This window comes from Pezoporus flaviventris, unplaced genomic scaffold (assembly GCF_033815535.1).
Source record: "Pezoporus flaviventris isolate CSIRO_AGI_PZ_B2104156 unplaced genomic scaffold, CSIRO_AGI_Pfla_v1 ptg000040l, whole genome shotgun sequence".
Classification (NCBI taxonomy): Eukaryota; Metazoa; Chordata; class Aves; order Psittaciformes; family Psittacidae; genus Pezoporus; species Pezoporus flaviventris.
In genome coordinates, this window is record NW_026892588.1 from 7327101 (window position 1) to 7348919 (window position 21819).

The window sequence follows — 21819 nt, forward strand, 5'->3', positions numbered from 1 at the left end:
ATTTCATTAAAAAAAAAAGGTAACAAGTCATACCAAACAAATTGAGATTCATAGCTTTTTTTTATGTTAAATTACAAATATTAGCTGATGAAATTTGATAGTTAGATGCTTAGTTGTGGAGGAAACAATTCAAGAAGTACTCTTTTCAAAAGAAATAAAGTGTCAGTGAATGATGCAAATGGCCCACATCTTTTAGTTTCTCTGAATTAGTATGGATTTGACTGAAAGTAATTGTCCCTGAGTTTAAATGGTGTCTTAACAGTTTAGAATAACTTTAAAGCTTTCTGTCAGAAAGAGCTGTAGTAGTTAAATGTTTCAATCTTTACTCTGCCTTTTTGCCAGCTTTTGTTCCCTGGAGCATAGGTGGTAAAGTGCAATGTGTCTGTGCTGCATCTGAGACAGCTGTGTTAAATGTGAAATGCTAGCACACCATCATCACTGGTGCAAGCTCAAATGCTAGACTAACCTGAAGCACCTGAGCTTTCTAGCTGTCCTGGGGCATAGTATCTGTTGGAAAAGGAAGGGATGTGAGCAATTTGTGCCTTCTGTTGAACCCCCCAAATATATGTTTTCAATCATTCCATCTACTGAAACTTCTAATGCTTGCTTGCTTTATCCTTCTGATGTTCTTGACTTAAAAAGAACAAAAGAAACAAATTATATTTAATAAATAAAAAATTCACTTGGCTTTTGTATAAAATCCTGATTATAAACGTAGTGATTTTGTCTAGCATTTCAAAATAGTCCATGTGGCAACTGTGTTGGTAGCAATTCTCATTAATTTTGCTTTCTTTGAAATCATCAGTCTCTGCCAGTAGAGCTTCTGATGTCTTGTTTTTGAGTACTGATGATCCACATATAGAAATGGCTGTCCTTCCCAGGCTGGTGGACTGATCCTCTATTTGTTTTTTACTCTGAAGGATTTCAGCATTGTCTTCCAACAGTAAAAATCTCAGTTATCAACACATCTGATCAAGTTCCTATATTATGATGGCCAGACTACTTTCAATATCTTTTAGAGTTCTTTTGTAGCCATGCCCTAACAAACATGGATGGAAAGAGGTATTGTGGGCTTGGTACTGTCTTAGTGCAAAATAAGCAAAACTCCAGTAGGCCTTACCCTTATGAAACTGAATTAATTGATTGTAGAGTTTGGCGCTGACTTTATGCTGAGGTGTTTCCATAGACTGGGTAATAGGACACTTGTGCATACTCGGTTTTGTTGAACTGTCTGATCTTTTTAGTTCGAAAGGTTGCTTTTTTTCATTGTTGGGTAGCTGAAGTTTGCTATGAGGTTATCAAAATAGTTTAATGTGTTTTACCCTAGATAATTTTTTTTTTAGGCAGGAGAGAAATACCTACCAGTGTCTCACTCCTAGTGCAGTAGGATGCCAGGCAATAAGGAAAGGCAGCTCCTCTTCACTGGATGTGGCGGGAAAAGGGATGGAAGAAAGTAGCTGGATGGTATCTCATGACCAAACTGTCCTCACAAGCTGGTTTCAGTGCCTGGTTTAGTGTCCATGGGATTCTGAATTCATGCAGTCTTCAGTGTTGTGTTGATTTAGTACAGTTATTGTTTTTTTAAATGTGTTGATGAAAGAAAATTTATTAACTTAATTTCCATAATGAGTTCTTTTCATTAGATAGTTCTGTTAGTTGATCTGTTTGGCTACTGTAGAAAGCTCTTCCCCTGAGGAATGGTCCCTCGCAGAGCTGATGGTAATTTACCTGTGCTTCACAGCTTCTTTTTGTTTTGTCTTTAACTTTCAGTGAAACTGGTGTTGATGAAGATGAGGAGTTGTATGATTGTGTCTATGGAGAAGATGAAGGTGGGGAGGTTTATGAAGACCTAATGAAAGATGAAGCAGCACAGCAACCTGTATGTTTTCCAGTTCCTATCTATTTTTGAGCAATAACACTTATTTTTCAAAATTAATATTTGTGAAATTGTCTCTTTATAACTTTTTCCACTGAAACTTCACTCGTACTCACTTGCATCCAGAGCTGTCCTGGTCCGTGCATAATCTCCTTTTTAAGACTTTGCAGTCTGTTTTGGCAAAGGGTTGATTGTTAACTGTGGTAATTTTTTGAAAGAAATGTCATTTTTAAATGAAAGACAACAGCTAATGTGATTTGTGTTCTTAGTTTTTATGGCAGTTCCCCAAAGTTACCGTTATTTTGTCTTTGGGAAGGTTGTTTTAATCATTATTGTTTTGAGTATAACAGTATTGTTTTCAAGCCTGTTTTTCTTCTAATACAAAATCTTGCAGGTAGTGCATGCAAATCAATGGTCAGATAAGCAGAAAGCTATGTTAGTTGTTCACATTTTGCATAGTTTTATTTACCCTCTAATGTTTAGGTTATTCAGTGAAAACCGAAAAAGAAAGAGTTGGAAAACCCCTCTTCTTTATATCTAAGTGAAGTTGCATGCACTTGCAGGCAGGGTGTCTTAGAAAAAGTGTTTGAATTGTGGGAAATCTTTATTGTGATTTTTTTTGAGTTTTCATTTTATACTGAAACTCAGAATGCATTAAGTTCGGGGTTTCACATAACGAGTGTAGGTGGCTTTTTTTTTCTTCAACTGTAGCAGTTAGTAATCTCTGGCAGTTTGGTAGCATGTAAACTTTCTCTGATTCTTTCCTGTTGTAAATGTCTCTCTTGCATATCCATGTTTTTAGCAAATGATTAATATAGTGATTGGGACTCTCACATTCTAATTTTAGTTGCATCTTAGCCTAGATACTTCAGATTGAACAGACTCGCATTTGTTTCTAATGGAAAATAAATGAAAATTGAAAACATTAGTACAGCAAAATATTTTTCCACAACATGTAATGAATGGAGAGATTACAATTGTTTTGCTGTGACAGCTTTCTTGAATGTGGTAATTATTTCTGGTTTGTGATAATTTCCTCTCAGGTTTATAAATACACTGCATGCTAACATGACTATTTTGCACAGTACTTTGATTTGAATCCTACAGGAGAATTCCTTGTATGTGTAAACACTAGCACCGGACAATCTCCAAGCAGATTTTTAGAATTGCCAAATACTTTTCAGTCTCCCATAGCAGCCAGAATGCTTTGCATCTCCTCATCTTTGATTTGTTGTTGTTATTTTCTGAAGTAAACTGTTGCACTAAGTTATCTCTAGCAGTACCTGACCTTCAAAGGCAATTTTTTCTCACTTGTACTGGTATTCACACATTATTTCTTATTTCCTCTCTCCTTTTATTTACTGCACTTAAGTTCTGGAAGTTTGTGGTAAAGCTAGGAAATGGATGTGTAAATTTCTGCCAAAAGTGCCTCTGTGAATGATTTGTTTGAATTAGGTGAGCACAAAATTCAAGGGAATCATTTTAAGTGGAATTCCAACAATTTGTTTGCATTGCTCATGTGAGAGTTGATGAAACAAAGCCCCACTTTTTACAAATTGGTGTGAACTTCTATTGGGTACAACAACTAGGTGCAAATACTGCAAGCGCTTTGAACAGTACTGGGCTCACAAAGGTAAAGGTGAAAAATAACTAGAAGCCTGAGTAATGTAAAATTCTAGTATTTTATTGAGATAATAATTAGCTGTAGTTAACCGCGACAGTGCCTGTTTCCCCCTGCCAAGGAATTTGGGAATAAATGATAGGTTATGAGATGAGGCTGATCATCAGATGATGCCCACAAAGTACATTGCTACTCGTAAAGACAGACTGTATTTTTGCAAAATGGTTCCTTCTGTCTGCAGCTGATAAGAATGGCACTTTAATGCGTGTTGTGGGAAAATGAATAACTGTGTTACTCAATAATTATTTCATTCAATAATGAAAATTTGCATTTTGAAGAGTAATTTCTGAGATAACGCAGTACATGGTAGATACGAGTGAGAAGCCATATTCCAGTTGCAGGAGCTGCTTGTAGAGTCACATGGGGACAAACAGAGAAGGGTAAAGGAGGTATGTCAAAACAGCAAAAAGAAGTCTGAACAGTGACGAAATTTTTGTGCCTGTCTGATTTGCAAATTTACATCTAGTTTAGGTGGTAGGAATATGTTTCCTACTCTTCATAGCTGGCCAAACAATATTATAGGTGCTTAACGTGGCTCATGGACAATTTAATAAGTGCAGTTTGCTGTTTGCTGTGGTATGTATAGTGGGTCTCTCAAGTGGACTGATAGCAAAGAGAGGGGAGTGGAAGGAGTGTAGCTCTTGGGCACACTAAGAGCTAATTGTTAAAATGACAATCTAAAAATTTTGTTATTCCTGGAGCAGAAAAGTCTTCTGTTTGAAAGCTAAGTCTTCTTCTGAATGGGAAGAACTTTAGTGCTAGATTTCTAGTCCCGACTCTCCCTGTATTTGAGTAATGCATAGTCATCAGGTCTATTATGTGGAGTATATGGATTCCCTACACTGGGTGAAAAAATTTAAGATGCAGTTAGGGATATAATGAAAGAGGCCTTGGAAGGATGTTACGCATCCTTCCAAGGATAAGTAGGCCTCAGAAAGGATGTAGTAGTACTTTGCTTATTAAGACACTGCTTTTTTTCTGGTCTTGGAGAAAACATTTTGGATCAATTATTCTTTTAATTGTAAGAGCTACGTACTGTGTCTGGTCTCCAAGCTGACCTGTATGTCTCCAGATGCTTTAAGTCTTGCTTGACCCAGTGCTTGTATACCTTCTTCCAGGTATTTACTCTTATTTGAAGGCAGATTTGCAAGTTACTGAAGCTGTGACTGTAAATCTGATCTTCAGCAAGAGTGCTTGTAACCTATTTTTTGAGTCCTGTGCTGAAAATGATTTCAATTAACTATGAATCTGGTGGTTTACATGGAAAAATCCCAGGATTTCATTGAAGACTCACGCATACGTATGTAAGAGCTGAACTTAGAGGTCATTGCACTTCCCAATTAAAGGACAAATATTGTGTCTGAAGAGAAAGCTCCCCTTGAGAACCACAAGGGAAAACTGTAAACAAGTGCAGGGATTAGACTGAATCCAGTATTTATGGTATTGAAAGTTACTTAGATGATTTAGTGCCATGAAGTTTAATGGAATTATTAACTGCTGAGTATTTTAAATAAGATTTCTAAGTCTGGATGTAAATTAAATGTGACCTTGTATTTCAGCTTCCGAAGCACATGCAGAAAGTTCAGTGTTTTAGGTCTAAACATGAACTTTTCATAACATTCCTTTAATGCTGAATTTTAGTAAAACTCTTAAAGTCATCAGCTCATTTCACATTAAAATAATCTTGGTTATTGCTTTCATATCTGGAGGCTGCAGTACTGAGAATTTCAGGAAGCAGTTATCCTAATTGCTTAATTCTAAACAAATAAATACATTTGTTATCCATTAGGTGCCTGTTAATGACTTAAACTTGACTCTATTGTAATTGCAGAAATATACTGAAAATGATATAAGAAGCTGTTGTCTTGCTGAAATAAAGCAAACTGAAGAGAAATACACTGAAACTCTGGAATCTATAGAGAAAGTAAGATGCTACTTACAGCATTTTAACTTATGTATTTTTATAGCAGTCTAGAAAATATGTCATAGTTGATATATAAAAACTTTTTCTTGCAGTTTTTCATGGTGCCACTGAAAAGGTTTCTGTCTGCATCAGAGTTTGATACTGTTTTCATCAATATTCCTGTAAGTAATTGCATGTTTAATGTATTTGATACATTTGTGTTGCACGTTACTGCACAAAATTATTATTTGAAATATGGTGCACAATGCATTTATGTAGATATTAATGTAGTCGATTAAAAAAAGAATATGCACGCTATTTTTCATGCTTGACTGAAAACATAAAAGTTTCTGTGATTATTAGTTTGTTGCACATATTTTTGGCCTAAAAATAATAGTATGACAATTTACATGTATTTTTAGTTGGTGTAAATATTCAGTAGATGTCTTTATTTGGCTTCAGATAAAGACATAAGACATGGTCTGAAGCCTCTCTCAACAGACAAATGAAAAGAATCTTCTTTTATGAGGCACACTGTAAAGAAAGCCCCCAGAGTGTGGCCATATTGCTCTTGCTATTGAACTTTTCACTCTGAATCTCAGTTGCTGTAATTTCTTTCTATTTGAGTCTTAGTCCAAAATATTGCCAGATATCACTAACCTAACTTGACCATACTTCTTGAAGTATGTCAGCTGCCTGTAAAGACCCCTTTGCTTTTGAAAACATACTTGTATTCTGTCCTACATAAATGTTCCGTATTCTTTGCAAATAAGGCCATGATGTGCCCTACGTAAGTTAGTGTAAATCTCTTTCCTAAGGCTCTGTGGGCCCAGACTTATTGACTTATGTCCGTTGAAAGACCTAAAGCCAGCCAACGTGAAACGCTGCGCAGGGGTATAAAAAGGGTTTACACACTTCAAGTACAAACTCAGGAGTTGGCCTGATCACTGTTCATTAAAGAAATATAGGGGGATCAGGTAAGAGCAAGAACCCTAACAGAACAAAACCTGTTTGTTTGAAACTAGGAAGACACGTTATAAATTATTTGTTGTTTTACTTTGCTTTTCTCTATCAGCATTCAGTATTCTGCTGTCACGAGATGATGCTTATTTCTGATTCCAGTAAGACTTCATAGACATCTAAAAACATTGAAAGAAATACAGAATTCGTCTAAGCTAAAAATATGTGCAAAAGCTTTGTCTGCTCAGACGTTGTCTCTGCAGCAATTCCTCAGCAGGAAGGCTGGAGGGCACTGGAAGCTTGTTTTAGACTAAAACCAGCTGTTACACAGAGCTCTACAGCAAACTGTGACATGGAAAGCAAGTGCAGTGTTCTCAGAACAGGATGAATTTGTCTCTGTTAAAGGGTTTTGATCAGTGCTTAGGGTGAAGCTATATTCACTATATAGACAGAGCTAGGTTTTTTTTTTTTTCCCTAGTAGCTGGTACAGTGCTGTGTTTTGGTTTTAGTCTGAATAATGTTGATAACACACCAGTGTTTTAGTTGTTGCTAAGTAGTGCTTACCCTAATTCAATGACTTTTCAGTGTCCCACGTTCTGCCAGTGTGAGGGGGATAAAGGGGGATATTTATTCCCCCCATCATCATATCATTTTAGTAATAATAGTAATAAAAATTACATTTTACTTTTATTTCATTAATTAAACTGTTATTATCTCAACCCATGGGTTTTTGCCTTTTTGCCAATTCTCCTCTCCACCCCACTGAGGAGGGGTGGGGGAGTGGGTAAGCAGTTGCGTGGTACTTAGTTGTCAGCTGGGCTCAAACCATGACTGATGTTAATATCAGTTAAATTTAAAGCTTGACTTTGAGTTGGAAATAGAAGCTCAAAAAGACATTTTGTCCCCTTAGCATTAAGCTGTTTTTAAGGAGTTAGTTGTTAGTTGAGTCTGTGTGTTTCTGAGAAAATGTGCTTCTGTAATATATTAGTAGGGAAACATTTCTATGTTAATACCTCTGCTGCAATTTAATATTCTGAGGATATGGCCATACAGTTGCTAGCAGCTGAATTTGATCTGTTTTACGTTTTTGCTCCCTCACCTCTGATGAGTGAAGTTCACTTAGTTCACAACTCAGTATTGTGTATTATTTTTGTAGTATGTCATTTACTGCATGAAACCAGCTGTTGCAGATGAAGCAAAGCATATGCTCATAAGAGAGAAGTAGCAGTATGTTTATTGATATAAAACAGCAATTTAACAAAGTTTGATAGCTAATAGGACAGGTATTTAACAACATTTTATGGCAAGGTACATTTGTTTTATTACAGCTAGGGCAGGGTCAGACAGAAATGTCAGGGAGGCTCTCACGTTGAGTCACAAGGTTTGGAAAGGACCCTCTCATGTGTTAAACTTCTCAGTGGGTAGTTTAGGTGTGGCTGGATCCAGACTTAGTCCCAGACTTGGTCAACACTTTATGTCTAATGGACTATAAATACAAAAATCAATTCTTTATATGAGCTAAGATTTCAAAGGTTAGCATGCTATTATTCACTTACCAATAATCTGTTGTGGTAAGGAATCTCTCAACCTTGAAGAGTAACCTTGAGAGACATCCTAACTCAAGGGGAGATCCTGGCGTGCTGCCCACTGCCATGCACGGGAGTTCAATGGGCCCTGGGCTGCCCACTATGGAGTAAGATAATTGACTCATAGCCACATTTGCATATTGACTATAGAATTTAGTTTTTTTTCCAAACTCGGCTTGAGTTGGAACTTGACCAGGACTATGGTTAGCGGGCATGCAGGTTGCTCAGATTAGCCCTTGGCTATTTTTCTTATCTCCCTCTCCTAAATCCACTTCCAGCTGGATGCAGCCAACAGACAGCTCCACTATGGCCAATCACCACCCACTGCACTGGTGGTTCTCACTTGATATGGGAAATAAAGGCCAGGTTGGAGGAGTGGAGCACCCTGCCACACCATCTTAATCATTGAATCATAGAATGATTTGGGTTGGAAGGGGCCTTAAAGATCATTTAGGTCCAACTACCTTGCTGTGGGCAAGGGTACCTTTCACTAGACCAGGTTGCACCAAGCCCTGTCCAACCTGACCTGGAACACTGCCAGTTATGGCATCCACAGCTTCTCTGGGCAGCCTGTTCCAGTGTCTCACCACCCTCACAGTAAAGAATTTCCTCCTAATATATAAACTAGATCTACCCTGTTTAAAGTTTAAATCCATTCCCCTAGTCCTATCTCTACAGGCCCTTGTAAAAAGTCCCTCTCCAGTTTTCTTGTAGGACCTGTTTAGGTCCTGGAAGGCTGTTATCAGGTCTCTGTGGAGCCTTCTTTTCTCCAGAATGAACAACCCTAACTCTCTCAGCTTGTCTCTATAGTAGAATTGCTTCAGACCTCTGATCATCTACATGGCCCTCGTGTGGATTTGCTTATACTGGGGGCCCCAGAGCTGGGACGCAGTACTGCAGATGGGAACATAAGCGCAGAGTAGAGAGTGGGGAATCTCCTCTCTCAACCTGCTGGTCACTCTATGTTTTGGTACAGCCCAGTATATGTCTGGCTTTCTGGGTTGCAAGCGCACATTGCCAGCTCATGTTAACTTTCTTACTGACTGGCGCACCCAAGTCTGTCTTCTCAATGCTGCTTGGGGTTGCCCTCACCTAGGTGCAGGAACTTGCTCTTGGCCTGTTGAACTTCAAGATTTGCATGGGCCCACCTCTCAGCCATGTCTAAGTCCATCTAAATGGCATCCCCTCCCTTCAGCTTGATGACCATGCCATGCTGGCAAACTTGGTGATAGCACACTCAATCCCACTGTCCATGTTGATGACGAAGTTAAACAATGCCAGTCCCAACACTGTTTTCAAATCTATCTTCAATGTCTCTTTTTTGTTGTTTTTTTTTTGTTAGCAGTCTGTGCACAGTTCTTGATTTCCAAACATTTTAACTTGCTTTGAGTTAATTTCTAGTGAATCTTCTGACAGTATCTATGTGGTATTAAGGCTGACGTAATTTTCCATAGTTGCTTACAGATTTTTTTGTATGATAGTGAACAGACAAGGTGAGTTACAACTGTACTCAGAGAGCAAATCTTTCTGCAATAGCTGTGCCTTTCTGTCAGCCATTAGTTGCCGGCTGAATTAGGAAATTCATTATGATTGTAGTTAACACTAGAACATCGGTAATTGACCAATGTAATGTACAAAACTAATTTTTCACAGCTCAGGGATGTGAATCATTACTTTATCTTGTCACTAAAGCATTTACTTCACTTGCTTAATTTGAAAATTATTATAAAATGAAGATGAATTAACAGTGCACGTTCTAAGCTAGAATAAATTAGTCTCTAATAGGTAGTTCTTGAAGTTTAGTTTTTCTTGTTGCATGATAGGGAAGTTGTGGCAAACCAGGTTGTACTCAAATTATCTATTTTTCAATTTATTGTAATTAGTGGATCTAACATTAAATAATTCATTTTTATATTCAAAGTTCTGTTTTCAAAAACCTTTTCTTCTCCCCATTTACTTTTTTTAAGGATTTGGTGAAAATCCACAGGAACCTAACACAGGACATCAATGATTCCATTGTAAACAAAAATGATCAGAACCTATATCAAATTTTTATTAACTACAAAGAAAGGTAAGATTTATGCACTCATATTAATTGTGATAATTTATGCTCAATTTGATATTTTACTTTTTTTTATTTATTTTTTTTTGAAACTGGGTTGTATTTTATGTCGGTATAATTATTAAGCTAGTTATTTGTTGTTTTGAGCCTAGAAGTCAAAATGTAACTAACTGCTGTATGAGCCCTCTCTCTTCTTATGCTCAGTTTTGGCAATATTGTTACATAGGCAGGTAACATCTATATTTTGAACAAAAATAGCTTATTCTGCATAACATTTTTTTTTCATGCAAAAAATCCTGGGTATTTTATAGCATATCCCAGTTTTGTTTAACAGTTAAAATGTTATAAAAATGGAAGAAGGGGCAAAGTAAGGTTAGGATATATATATAAAGGCTATTCCAGGTTAAGTAAAACGGAAATAACCATAATTTGGAGGAAGAGAAAGCAGAAGGGACTGCAGAAAAGAAAGAAGAGACTAGAGACTTAGCCTACCCTGCAGTCAAAGGTGTGACAGTAAAGCTAACGTTCTACCTTCAAACTGAAAACCAGCCAAGCTGGTAACAGGATAACTGTGGCAGCATGCCATGTCCTGTAGGCTAATTGCCAGTTTTTTTACTCACCTTTTTGGATTTGCTTTTTCCGGCCAGCATTGAACAGCTTTTGGACTGTATAGATGAGCTTACATGCCTGTGGCATATATATGTGGTGGAAGACACTTGTACTGTGGGCTACTGTGTTGACCTAACCTTGAAGTAACCCTTGGGTTGTGGTTAAAAATCAGTTCCTTCAGGGACTATAGCAGGAAAGACCTCTGGGAGAAAACTGGGTTTGCTCAAGAGTGATGGGGAAGGAGGATTGTTGCAGTAATAACATTCTTGTGAGAAACTGGACAGCAGCATCCAGAAAACAGTAGAGTTGTTTTCTAAGCGTGGAGGGTGTCCCAGGCTGCCCACAAACAGTCTTGCCTTCAGAGACCCTCTGTCCAGCTTTTATGTTGGAGTAGGACATGTTTATTTCCCAGGCTGCTAGACTTTCTGCTTCTGTAGGAGGGAATTAGGGGACAAGAAGTTGTTCTGGAAAATGCTTATCTTTCAAAACTGGTTCTGAAATGTGTGCTAAAAGGGGAACAAAGGACACTGAGAGGAAACTTTATATTATAGAACAATGAAACAGAAGGCGGTAGACTTAGTGTCTTAACCATGTAGTGATTAAAGTAATCAGAAGTGGTGTTAAACCACTTTAATCACTTCAACTGTGAAAAAAGAATGAGGGGGGAAAAAAATGGTAAATATTAGGCGAGACAATAAAGAATCTGGGAGACCCTTGTGGAAGGCTCACAGGACCCCCCCCAAAAAGGATTTTAAGCATACAGAAGGAATTACCTCAAGAAATGTAAGACGAGATTAAAGGAAACGGCACTCTTTGCAATGGGACTAGTAGAAAGAAGGACTCCAAAGAGGGACAAGAAACTTCTGTCATAAACCCAAGCTCCTTCAAGAAGCATTGCTGCCCTTGACAGCTATCGAAAATTTCTTGAGTTTCTGCACACTGTTATTTTGATCTGAAGGTTTCTGGTAGAAACTGTTGGAGATGGATCAGTTTAGGCAACCTGTAAGTTCTTTAATGGATAGCTGTAACAAATCCTCTTGAGTCTGTGTTACAGAATTTATACATCACAACCTTGAAAATCTGTTCTAAATATTTAAGACTGTTGATCAGTTAAATAGCAGTTATGCTCCTTTTTAATGAGTCCTTTCATATTCACATGTGTATGTGAATATTAAAGGATGTTGCAATGCTTTTACAGCATTTTGAAGGCAGATAAAAATTGTATTCCTCTGAATATCCTTCATGCTGCTTATTGAAGTCTATGGCTAAATACTATCCTGGGTTATTTAGGCACTGCTCCTTTTGAAAGGAGGATTGTTACCAATGTATTTATGACAAAAATTATTGTTCTTATGTATGGAAACGTTTCTCTTGTTCTTTATCTCTTGCTTTGATTTAGATTGGTTATTTATGGACAGTACTGCAGTCAAGTGGAGATAGCAATATCATGCTTAGACAACATCTCTAAGACCAAAGAAGATGTTAAATTGAAGTTAGAGGTATTAGTATTAACATGTATATATACATATATATAAAAAACGTGCTTCTATGAATATGCCTCACTTTCATCTAAGTAAAAACTTTATGATAAAAAAACAGCTTAACTGAAACTAGAATGTGTTTCTCTTCCTTTTCATTTTTTTGGAGTCCCTAGTCAAATGAATATGTGAACTCTTGCAGTACATGTCCTGGCACTGAAGTGAAAAGTGTTGCCCCTGACATCAGCAGGGCTAGGTTGTCCTTTTAGTTATATTTTTTTTTTTTTTTTTTTTTTTTGGTGAGTGGTGTAGGAAGTGATCATCAGCTGTACCCTTCTGTTTATCGTGATAATATCTCAGCTGAGAACATGGGTTCTAGGTTAAACAAGCCCTGGTCCCACAGCCTCACAGGCTCGCTATCTGGCATGACCCCCTTTCAAGCAGAGCTGCTCCTGGTCAGCCCTGAGGGTTAGTGTGTCCCTAGGTAGTGCACAGCAGGTAGACATTGCCTTAATCTTGTTGCCTTAATATGAGGATCCTGTTGGACGTGCCCTGAAGAGTGTCTCCTGCACCTCTAATCTGCTGGTGGCTGTAAGACTTGCTGTGGGTGTCCTGTCTTTTCCTGCAGATCATTGCTAAAGATTGCTGTCAATGACTTGGATGAAGGGATGGAGTGTACCCTCAGCAAGTTGTTGTCTTTGTGATGTTTATTCTACTCTTTCTCATACTGTTGAAATATCTAAGAACAAGCGTCCAGGTCCAGTCTTTTTTTTCTTTTTTCTTTTTTTTTTGCTTAGCTCTTATTGTCATATCAATTGTTTCCTTTATTTTGTTGATATTCTTTATATTAAGATTAATATAGTTGCTTGGCCCATGTGTCACAGATTTTTTGTATGTCTTGCATGAATATTTTTATTTTCTAGCTCTCTTGTCTTATTCTTTCTTCTCCTTTGAACTAGGAATGTTCAAAGAGGGCCAATAACGGGAAATTTACATTACGGGATCTTTTAGTGGTTCCAATGCAGAGAGTGCTAAAATACCACCTACTGCTCCAGGTATTTTATTTTTGAAATTGAAGGGGGCTGAGTATCATCAGTGAATTGTAACTATGAGAGTTAAAGGTCTTTATCAAAGGGAGGTGATTCACATTTCCATAGATTTGAGGCTGATTTGTTGCAAAATAAAATCCAGTCAAATGTGGGCTTTCTTTCAAAGATCATTCCTCAGAGCTGAAGTATATCTGGGAAAAAAAGAATAAACCACAATTTTTTCCTCAGTATCTGAATCTTTCATTCTCGGTATGTTTAACAGGTTTAGTAGTACCAAAGTATAATCATGGTACTTTGAAATGTGAACCATCCCCCCCAGAAAGAGGAAGCTGGGCCATACTTACAACATACTTTTAAGATGCTTCTTTGCTGTCATGAGTTACAATAAAGCCATACTTACTTTGAAATGCTTCATGTTATAACCCACAAAGCATTAGGTTTTGCAGTTCTGTAATAAGGGTGGAGAGTCTTATAAATTTAATTTGATAGCTGTGCCAGGAGACTCATTAGTTCAGCTGCAAAGAAATATATTACTTTATTAGAGTGTCAACCCTGCTGATGCTTGTAAAATGTCATTTTAAAAAGATCTACTACTTGTATGTGAAGCACAATTTTGACTCTGCAGACTAACATGCATTATGTAATATTAAATTATTTGAATTATTTTTATGAGTCATCAGTATTTTGATCAGTTGAAAATTGGAAAAAAAAAAGAATGCTGCAGCTGCTTTTTAAAGAGACCTGAGTCATGATTTTATAATCAACCTGTATATTGTGAAAAGATGATATACAGTATGTCACTTCTGTGTGAAACTATATTGTATGTTGTACAAGAAAAATATTTTAATGGACTTTGAAAGAAAAAATCAGTAAATTATTAATATTGTAATATGAAGTATAGTTATTTCTGCGTTTCCAATGATTTTAGCAAGTTATATTTGTTGAAAAGTTTAATTCCCTTCTCAAATTATAAAGAAGAAATAGCCCATTTCCCCAAGAGGTTACTTCTTCACTTCATAAAAACCAAACCAGCCCCTTTATTTTCCATTTGGGAAGTGGCTAAAAAAATTCTTTAAACATTTACATTTGATTTAAATATGTCTTCTGAGGCAGCATGTCAGCTGAGTCGGGTGTAATGAGACAGTGACTTCTTTTAAGCAGTGCACCGTTTAGCAGAGATTTTATTGCCAGTGTACATCCCCTTCTGCAGAAAAGTGCTTGCAGTGAAATGGGATGATATACAGTAATGTGCAAATGAACTCAAGTGTTTACCTGTGCTTTCAGCACACACATACATTAATGATCTGATTTGGCAAGTTTTAAGTGCCAGACTGACCAAATTAGCTTCTAATGATGGTTCATTAGTGGCTAAAGTCAGTGTTTAAGCTATATAGCTATCATTCTTTAACAGTTGTCTGTTACCAGTTTGCAGTGGTCCCCAGTCAGTTCTAAGCTGCTCACTATGGGGATGAAATATGTGAATAGGGGGATCACTGTGGGGGTGAATATGTGAATTATTAGGTTGTATTTTATGTTTTTGGCCTTTTTTTTTTTAATTTGTGTGGGGATGAGTAATGACAATGTCAACTTGTAAACTGACAGTGAGTGAAAAATTTTAACTGTTCACAGGAGCTTGTAAAGCACACTACTGATCCCATGGAGAAGGCAAATCTAAAACTGGCACTTGATGCAATGAAAGTAGGTATTCATGGCAATTAAGTATTTGTCTTTGTTGGCAGTTAAAATATTAGAACTGTTTCTTGGGGGAGATAATGCTTTTCACAGCAGATGAAGCATGTTTTCACAGATCACAATGAGCTATGTAAGTGTATCAGGGTAAGTATATAGTTGAGGGCTTTGTCCAAGTCTGGAAACAAGCTCAGTAGTTTAATGAAGTGGATGGTTTATAAAATGGAACTTCCTTACTTAAGTTTACTTCTACATCACTTTGCTGTCATTTTTGTGATGAAAAGCAGGTGTTTTGATAATGGGTCTCGCTTCCAAAATTTAGGCATATTTCTGTCACTGTAAGTCAATGCTAATCAAGGTGAGTAGACTCCTAGTGAGATGAAGATGGTTCTCTTTCTTCACAAGTTTGTTTTTTTTCTGTCCTCTTATTATGAGCTGTGTAGCTTTACTTTAGAAAGTAGTAGTGTCTGGAGATAGAATATCTATCACTGTATATTGGTACAAACAAATGCTTTATAGAAGAGGTGTTCTGCCTTATGTATAAGGTAATATGTGTTCTTTTGCACAGCTTCAAAAATGAAGCGCAGTTCTGCTGCAGTTCGCTTCACAGCACAAATTGTGACATTCTTGTGCTGTATTGTGATTTTTTTTCTTTTTCTTTTTTTTTTTTGCCTATCTTTTGTGGGGGGAAAAGGGGAAAGAAGACAACATGACATAGGTCATATTTCCTGTTGTAATCTATATGATCAACAGAAGATGCTGAAGTCAGACTAAGTTAGTTTTGGGTCACATAGTTGTCTTGTATTATGCGATTGTCTGCCTTGAATGCCTGGAATACAGACCAACCCACTAATGAGATTTTTGGCTCTCATTTTTTTGTCATCCGCTTTCGTGCAGTGAATGCAGAGCATGCCATGACAATTATCTCCCAGGGAGAGATGCCTGAAATGGGATGGCACACTGTTGCTTCCACCTAGTGGCAAGCCATGCACCCTGGCTGCTTCTAATTGGCTAGGAAAATAACCCTGTTTTTTATTTACTCCTGCCCTCCTTTTTCTTTTCTGGTTTGCTTCATTGTTTTTGGTGGCAGTTGGACTGCAAATAAAAGACCAGTTAAGAAATCTCTTTGCCAGGGTGGCTGTGGCAGTTATGTGCTGGCAAGGCAGACCATAACCATCCAATCAACCCAACACCCCACCTCCCTCTGCTCCACAACCCAAATACCCCTGCTCTCTGAAGGCATGAGCATCTCTCCTTAAGGGTGCAGCATTGCTTCCCTCCTGATTTAGTATATCCTTCTAGTAGATATAACTGTGCAACATTGGTATGTTGCTTCTAAAAATCCTGGTGTGTCTGCTTGAAAATGAAAATGTCTTTGGAAAAACTGCCAGCTAAGTGGTACTGCTCCCAAAGAAAGAAAATTCTCGGAAGGATTATGCCGTTAGATCTCTTTTAGCAGCAAGAAAAGAGGTTATTTAATTTCTACACTAACTCTTTAAAGACTGATGTGAATCTATCCTGCAGAGATTCATTTGGGATGCTTAGCATAATGATTACAGCTATTCTTAGGCTTCGATTAAAAATGTCCTAGGAAGATGTATCTTTCTTCCACCCTCCAAATAAGTGACCATACTGAAGGGGTACTGTAAAAGCAAGTTGTGAGATCAGAATGCCTTTTCCAGCTGCTGCTCTCAGCATCCCTGACCCTACCAGTTGTCGTTCTTGCTCATTCCTCATCTCTAGCCATAAACAGAGAAGCTCCAGTGAATTGTCACTATTACTCAAACATGTTCAGAGCATTTTACAGGCTTTAGTGAAGTGTGTACAGTACATGTTCTGGTAAAGGGGGCAATAATGATCTCAACCTATGACTTCAGGTAATATATCCCATTAAAAGCCTCTTTAAAAGATCTGATGTGTAATGGCTTCTCTCTGCTGTGCAACAGTAAGAGCAAGATCCTTCCACTGGGGCAGTAGCTTCTTCTCTCATAATATGCAGCCAGGCTTACCATATGTAATATGATGTGTGTGTGATGTGATATATGCTTATGAGATGGTTGTGACCTTACATGGTGCTTTTGAGCTGCCTTACACATTTTCTACGATATGCTCAATTTACCTTCTGTCTTATTCTCGGATACTGGATGTTGTTGACTCTTTTGGTAGTGTGTTGCATAAATTACATTTCCATCTTTAACCTTGAAAATAAGACATTAATGAAATTCAGAAGAAATCAGCCCTTTTTTACAATTTATCATGTTTTCCTCTTTGTTGCTAAATTTTTGTTTCAATAAATATGAAGAAAGTTGTAAATAGATTGAAGATACGCAGAAGCTTTTTTCCTTCTTTATTTAGGCATATATATTGGGGATTCTCAAACATAAAAGATACCTATTTTTTAAAATGTACTAAATACACATATAATTCAAAGGCAAATTAGAAATAAAATTGCCAAAATAGTGTATTAAAGTGGCCTGTTATAGAAAAGTTTTTTCCTCCCTTCATCTGTTTATGCTTTAGGACTTGGCTCAATATGTAAATGAAGTGAAGAGAGATAATGAAACGCTTCGTGAAATTAGACAGTTTCAACTATCAATAGAGAATCTGGTATGTGATATTTTTCATTTATATGCAGTTTCAAAATCGTTTTTGATCAAATATATTGATGTATTTTCTTCCCCATTTCATATAATATTATAGTACTCTTGGTAACATTTAAGTATAAATATGCTTTGCTTGGTTTAGAAAAACATGAATATTTAAGTGCAGAGATTGCTTTTTTGGGGGTCAGTCTGTAGATAAATATATTTACATAGTTAAATGTTTGTATTTGTACAGTAACTCAGGTGGTTTTGTAATGGGAGAAGTTTTCCCATTTGAAGACTGAAATGGAATGGACTGATTTTTTTTTTTTATTGTATCTAGTTTAGATGATAGTGAGGAAAATGCGTTTTCAGGCCCTAGAAGTTCTTTATTTTGAAGTAAAAGGAGTAAGTGATCCAACACTTGAATGTGTCATCATCTTGACACTTTTGCTGTATTGAATTGTATGTATTGCTTCTGTTTCAGAATCATTCCCTCTTACAGTATGGAAGACCTCAAGGTGATGGGGAAATAAGGATAACTACATTAGACAAACGTGCGAGGCAAGACAGGTGATATGACATCTGGTGTTTGCTATTAAAAAGCCTTTAAAGAAACTCTATTTAAATTTGAGGTCAGCCCAGTGATTCTTGAGAGTACTTTCCATTTCACGGTGTATTCACAGAACCTATCCACTGTTTAACAAGTGAATTTACAAAGTGATTCATGGCAAGTTAGCTTTTCTAACATCTAAGATCACCTAAGTCCCTTGCAAATACTAGATCTCTAGCAAAAGTTTGATCTTTTTTTTTTCTTCATTATGCCATAATTTAGTTTTTCACCTTCAAAATTTTAAGTGCCACAGGCAAAGATGCGTAAAATAATGCTTTAGGTATTAGATTTCTGGAGTGTTTTTAACTGTCTTTATATTGAATTTTTATAGGCACATCTTCTTGTTTGATCTAGCTGTAATTGTTTGCAAACGGAGAGGTGATAATTATGAAATGAAGGAAATAATAGATCTTCAGAAATACAAAATTACAAATAACCCCACTACTGATAAAGAAAATAAGAAGGTAAATATTTGTTGCCGATTCATATTAAAATGTATATTTTTAGCAGCAATTTTGCACGAGCTCAGAATATATACACAATTTATTGTGATTCAAATGTAAGCTGAAGTGCGAATATTTAAGGGTTTAAACGTTGTTTATTTGTAATTAAAGTATTTGAGTTAGTCATTCCTAAGTGAACACAATAATGTGGTCTTTCTGTTCCTAAATCAGGGAATTAAGGAACATACAAATCCTTTAGTGTGGTTTTTTTTTTTTAGTTGGTTGTTTTTTTCCATGTTTCTGTTCCTTTTTTCATAACTGATGACTTTTGTATTGTCAATCTATTTATGCAGTGGTCTTACGGATTCTACCTCATTCATATCCAAGGTGAAAACGGTTTAGAAGTTTATTGCAAAACGAAAGACTTGAAGAAAAAATGGCTTGAACAGTTTCAGATGGCTCTGTAAGTATATTTTTATTAAGGCAGAATCATGCTCATCACCAGTGGAAGGATATCACTTAAATTATGCTAAACTGCTTTCATGTATAGATTTTTTTTTTTTAATACAGACTAGTTATCTATTTTATTTGACTTTCTGAAAAATAACATCTTCAGAACAGAATACTTCCCTGAAACTCTTCTTGGGAAAGAAAGAGGGCACTCTAGGCTATGAATTACTTTGCAACTTTGCTGCTAAGACTGTTTTAACAATACTGTCTTAAGCAACCAATTTAGCAATAACTATATAACTTAATGGTGACATTTTCCCCTACCATTTTAATTTTGATTAATTAAAATATGGTTTTGAAAGGTGATGCTGATGATTTTGAAGGGTGTCATACCATCTTTCCAGATGGCTTGTAACCAATTTATTGTTCAGTATTTGGATAAAGTTGCTTGGCTTCTTAAATTTAGTTTCAAAACTTCCTTTATATGTTTTCAACTAAAAGAGGAGATTACTTTAGACTTCTTGAAAAGTAAGTTCAGTGCAGCGCTGCAGATTACATTGTTGTTCTGTAGCATGAGCTTTATTTCCATTTCTGATTCTTTTCAGAAAGACCAACATGATTATTGACACCTCGGGTATTCTGATTAAATTTAAAATGTGTGAACAAGGGAATCAGATGACAGGGTGATGCTTGCTTTATGGTTAAACAAAAAAATAAGGAGTGAGGAGGAGTGAGATATACTCCCAGTGGAAATGGAGATAGCATTAATAAAGATTGTTTTGGATGTGACTGTAAAGATATGTGGATTTGGGAAAAAAGGCTATTATGAGCTTATATCATAGCAGCCTTCCAGTATCTGAAGGGGGCCTATAGGGATGCTGGGGAGGGACTCTTCATTAGGGACTATAGTGATAGGACAAGGGGTAACGGGTTAAAACTTAAACAGGGGAAGTTTAGATTGGATATAAGGAAGAAATTCTTTACTGTTAGGGTGGTGAGGCACTGGAATGGGCTGCCCAGGGAGGTTGTGAATGCTCCATCCCTTCTGGTGTTCAAGGCCAGGTTGGACAGAGCCTTGGGTGGTATGGTTTAGTGGGAGGTGTTCCTGCCCATGGCAGGTAGACTTGAACTAGATGCTCTTAAGGTCCTTTCCAACCCTAACTATCGTATTATTCTATGATTCTATGTGAGTGAAAATTGCTCATAAACTCTCTCTCTCTCTCTATATATATATATATGTTTTTAAAACCATTATATGATGGGTGCTAATGATTTAAAAGAAAACAGAAGGGAAGAGAGCCTGGCTGGATAGATATCTAAGATGTGTTGGATAGGGTTCCCATCTTGTTAATTTTCATTGATGACAAAAATGGCCTGTGCTTTGGCAAAAATTTTGTGTTTGCATAGTGGGAGATGGGAAGAGGTGTTTATTTTTATGTGTGTAGAGAGCTGAGTACTTTGCCTCCTTCTGCCCCTGTGCTCTCCCTGCTGAACTTCCTGTAATGTCAACTCAGATTTATCAGCTTTAGCACTGCATTTATTGATCGCTCTGGTCACCCTGTCCCAGTGCACAGAATACCCAACCAAACAAAACAAAAGTCAGCCGAGGAGGTAGACAGAGAAGAGAACTATGATTTTTCCCAGGAGCATATCCTTAGCTCTTCCCAAACATTTTTATGGTTCTGTGCAGGATTCTCCACCCTTGTCACCACTGTATGCATAGTGAGTGAGTGCCGCTACATAGCCTTACACAGTGTTGGGCACCAGCCAGTGCTCAAGAGCTGTTCTTGAGCGTGCCTTTGAGAACAAGGGTTTACTGCTGCTGCCCTATGTGATCAGAACAAACAGGACTTCAGGTGTTGACAAATTCATGTTCTTCTTCAAGGTGGGTGGAGTTGGTCATTGAAAATGAGTGGTGGTGTCAGCCTTGTCTTGAATGTTCTTGTGAAACCATACCTCTGGTTTAACCTCTTCCTGTGTGATTAAAAGCTATAGCACAAAGGCATGGGAGCTGGAGCAGCAGGGTTGCTGCAGGTCAGGGCTGAGGTGCAACATGACATAGTGGTGTTATTTTTATTGGGCAATGCTTTTGCTCCCTTATACTTTATAACCACTAGGATTGAAAACAACGGGGAGCTTTTATGTTTTCTGAAGTTTTTATAGCTTTTCCCCAGATTTATTACATAGGTTTGACTTCATATTTCCCTCAGCAGCTCTTCTGAAACATATCTTGGTGTATGTACACATAATTATGCATGCTGAGGCACAAGAGTTTGTATTTGGGTATAAACTAAGTTGAGTATTTTGAACAATTGGTTGGTTGGTTTGATTTGTTGTTTCCATAGGTCTTGGTGTCTGCTGTGTAGATTGTGTGTGAATCTACTTTGAAAAGTAGCTGTGATTGAAATTATGGTATTATTCATCATACTCGATTATAATTGCTACCTGTATGGGCAGAATACCTCTCATTACTTGAAAATTTTACTGAGACTGCAAAACCAGCATAGTTGAAGGGGTGAATTGCATTCTTTTTTGACTGTCAGAAATAATGATGTTTACTGAGCTCCAGACAGAAATTTCAATGCAGTTTTCATTGCCTTTGGGATATCAATCTGTATGAAGTTACCTCTGTGCAAGTGATAAGAACATAACAAGAGAACAAATTCATATCTCTTGTTATTTTTAAATTAAGGATTAACCTTGTTGCCACTAGAAGAGTTTCGTTGGCATAACTACATTAGCTAGGCTATAATTTTTTTCTTTTTTTTCCTTTTTTTTTTGGAGCTTAGGTATTTATACCAGTATATGAGTAATAGTGATCGTTATATTGCTGAAAAG

The 21819-nt window shown here is 37.0% G+C and overlaps 1 protein-coding gene across 3 annotated transcripts in view; it reads left to right on the forward strand.

The window, feature by feature from the left end:
• Positions 1–21819, forward strand: part of VAV3 (vav guanine nucleotide exchange factor 3) — a 165293-nt gene that overhangs the window by 59326 nt on the left and 84148 nt on the right. For all 3 annotated transcript variants that reach the window (XM_061465174.1, XM_061465176.1, XM_061465175.1), the window contains exons 5-15: positions 1771–1879; positions 5389–5481; positions 5574–5642; positions 9974–10077; positions 12077–12176; positions 13115–13210; positions 14834–14902; positions 17414–17500; positions 17963–18048; positions 18420–18552; positions 18885–18994. In XM_061465174.1, coding sequence (XP_061321158.1) covers positions 1771–1879; positions 5389–5481; positions 5574–5642; positions 9974–10077; positions 12077–12176; positions 13115–13210; positions 14834–14902; positions 17414–17500; positions 17963–18048; positions 18420–18552; positions 18885–18994 — 1056 coding nt within the window. The remainder of the gene's footprint in view (positions 1–1770; positions 1880–5388; positions 5482–5573; positions 5643–9973; positions 10078–12076; positions 12177–13114; positions 13211–14833; positions 14903–17413; positions 17501–17962; positions 18049–18419; positions 18553–18884; positions 18995–21819) is intronic.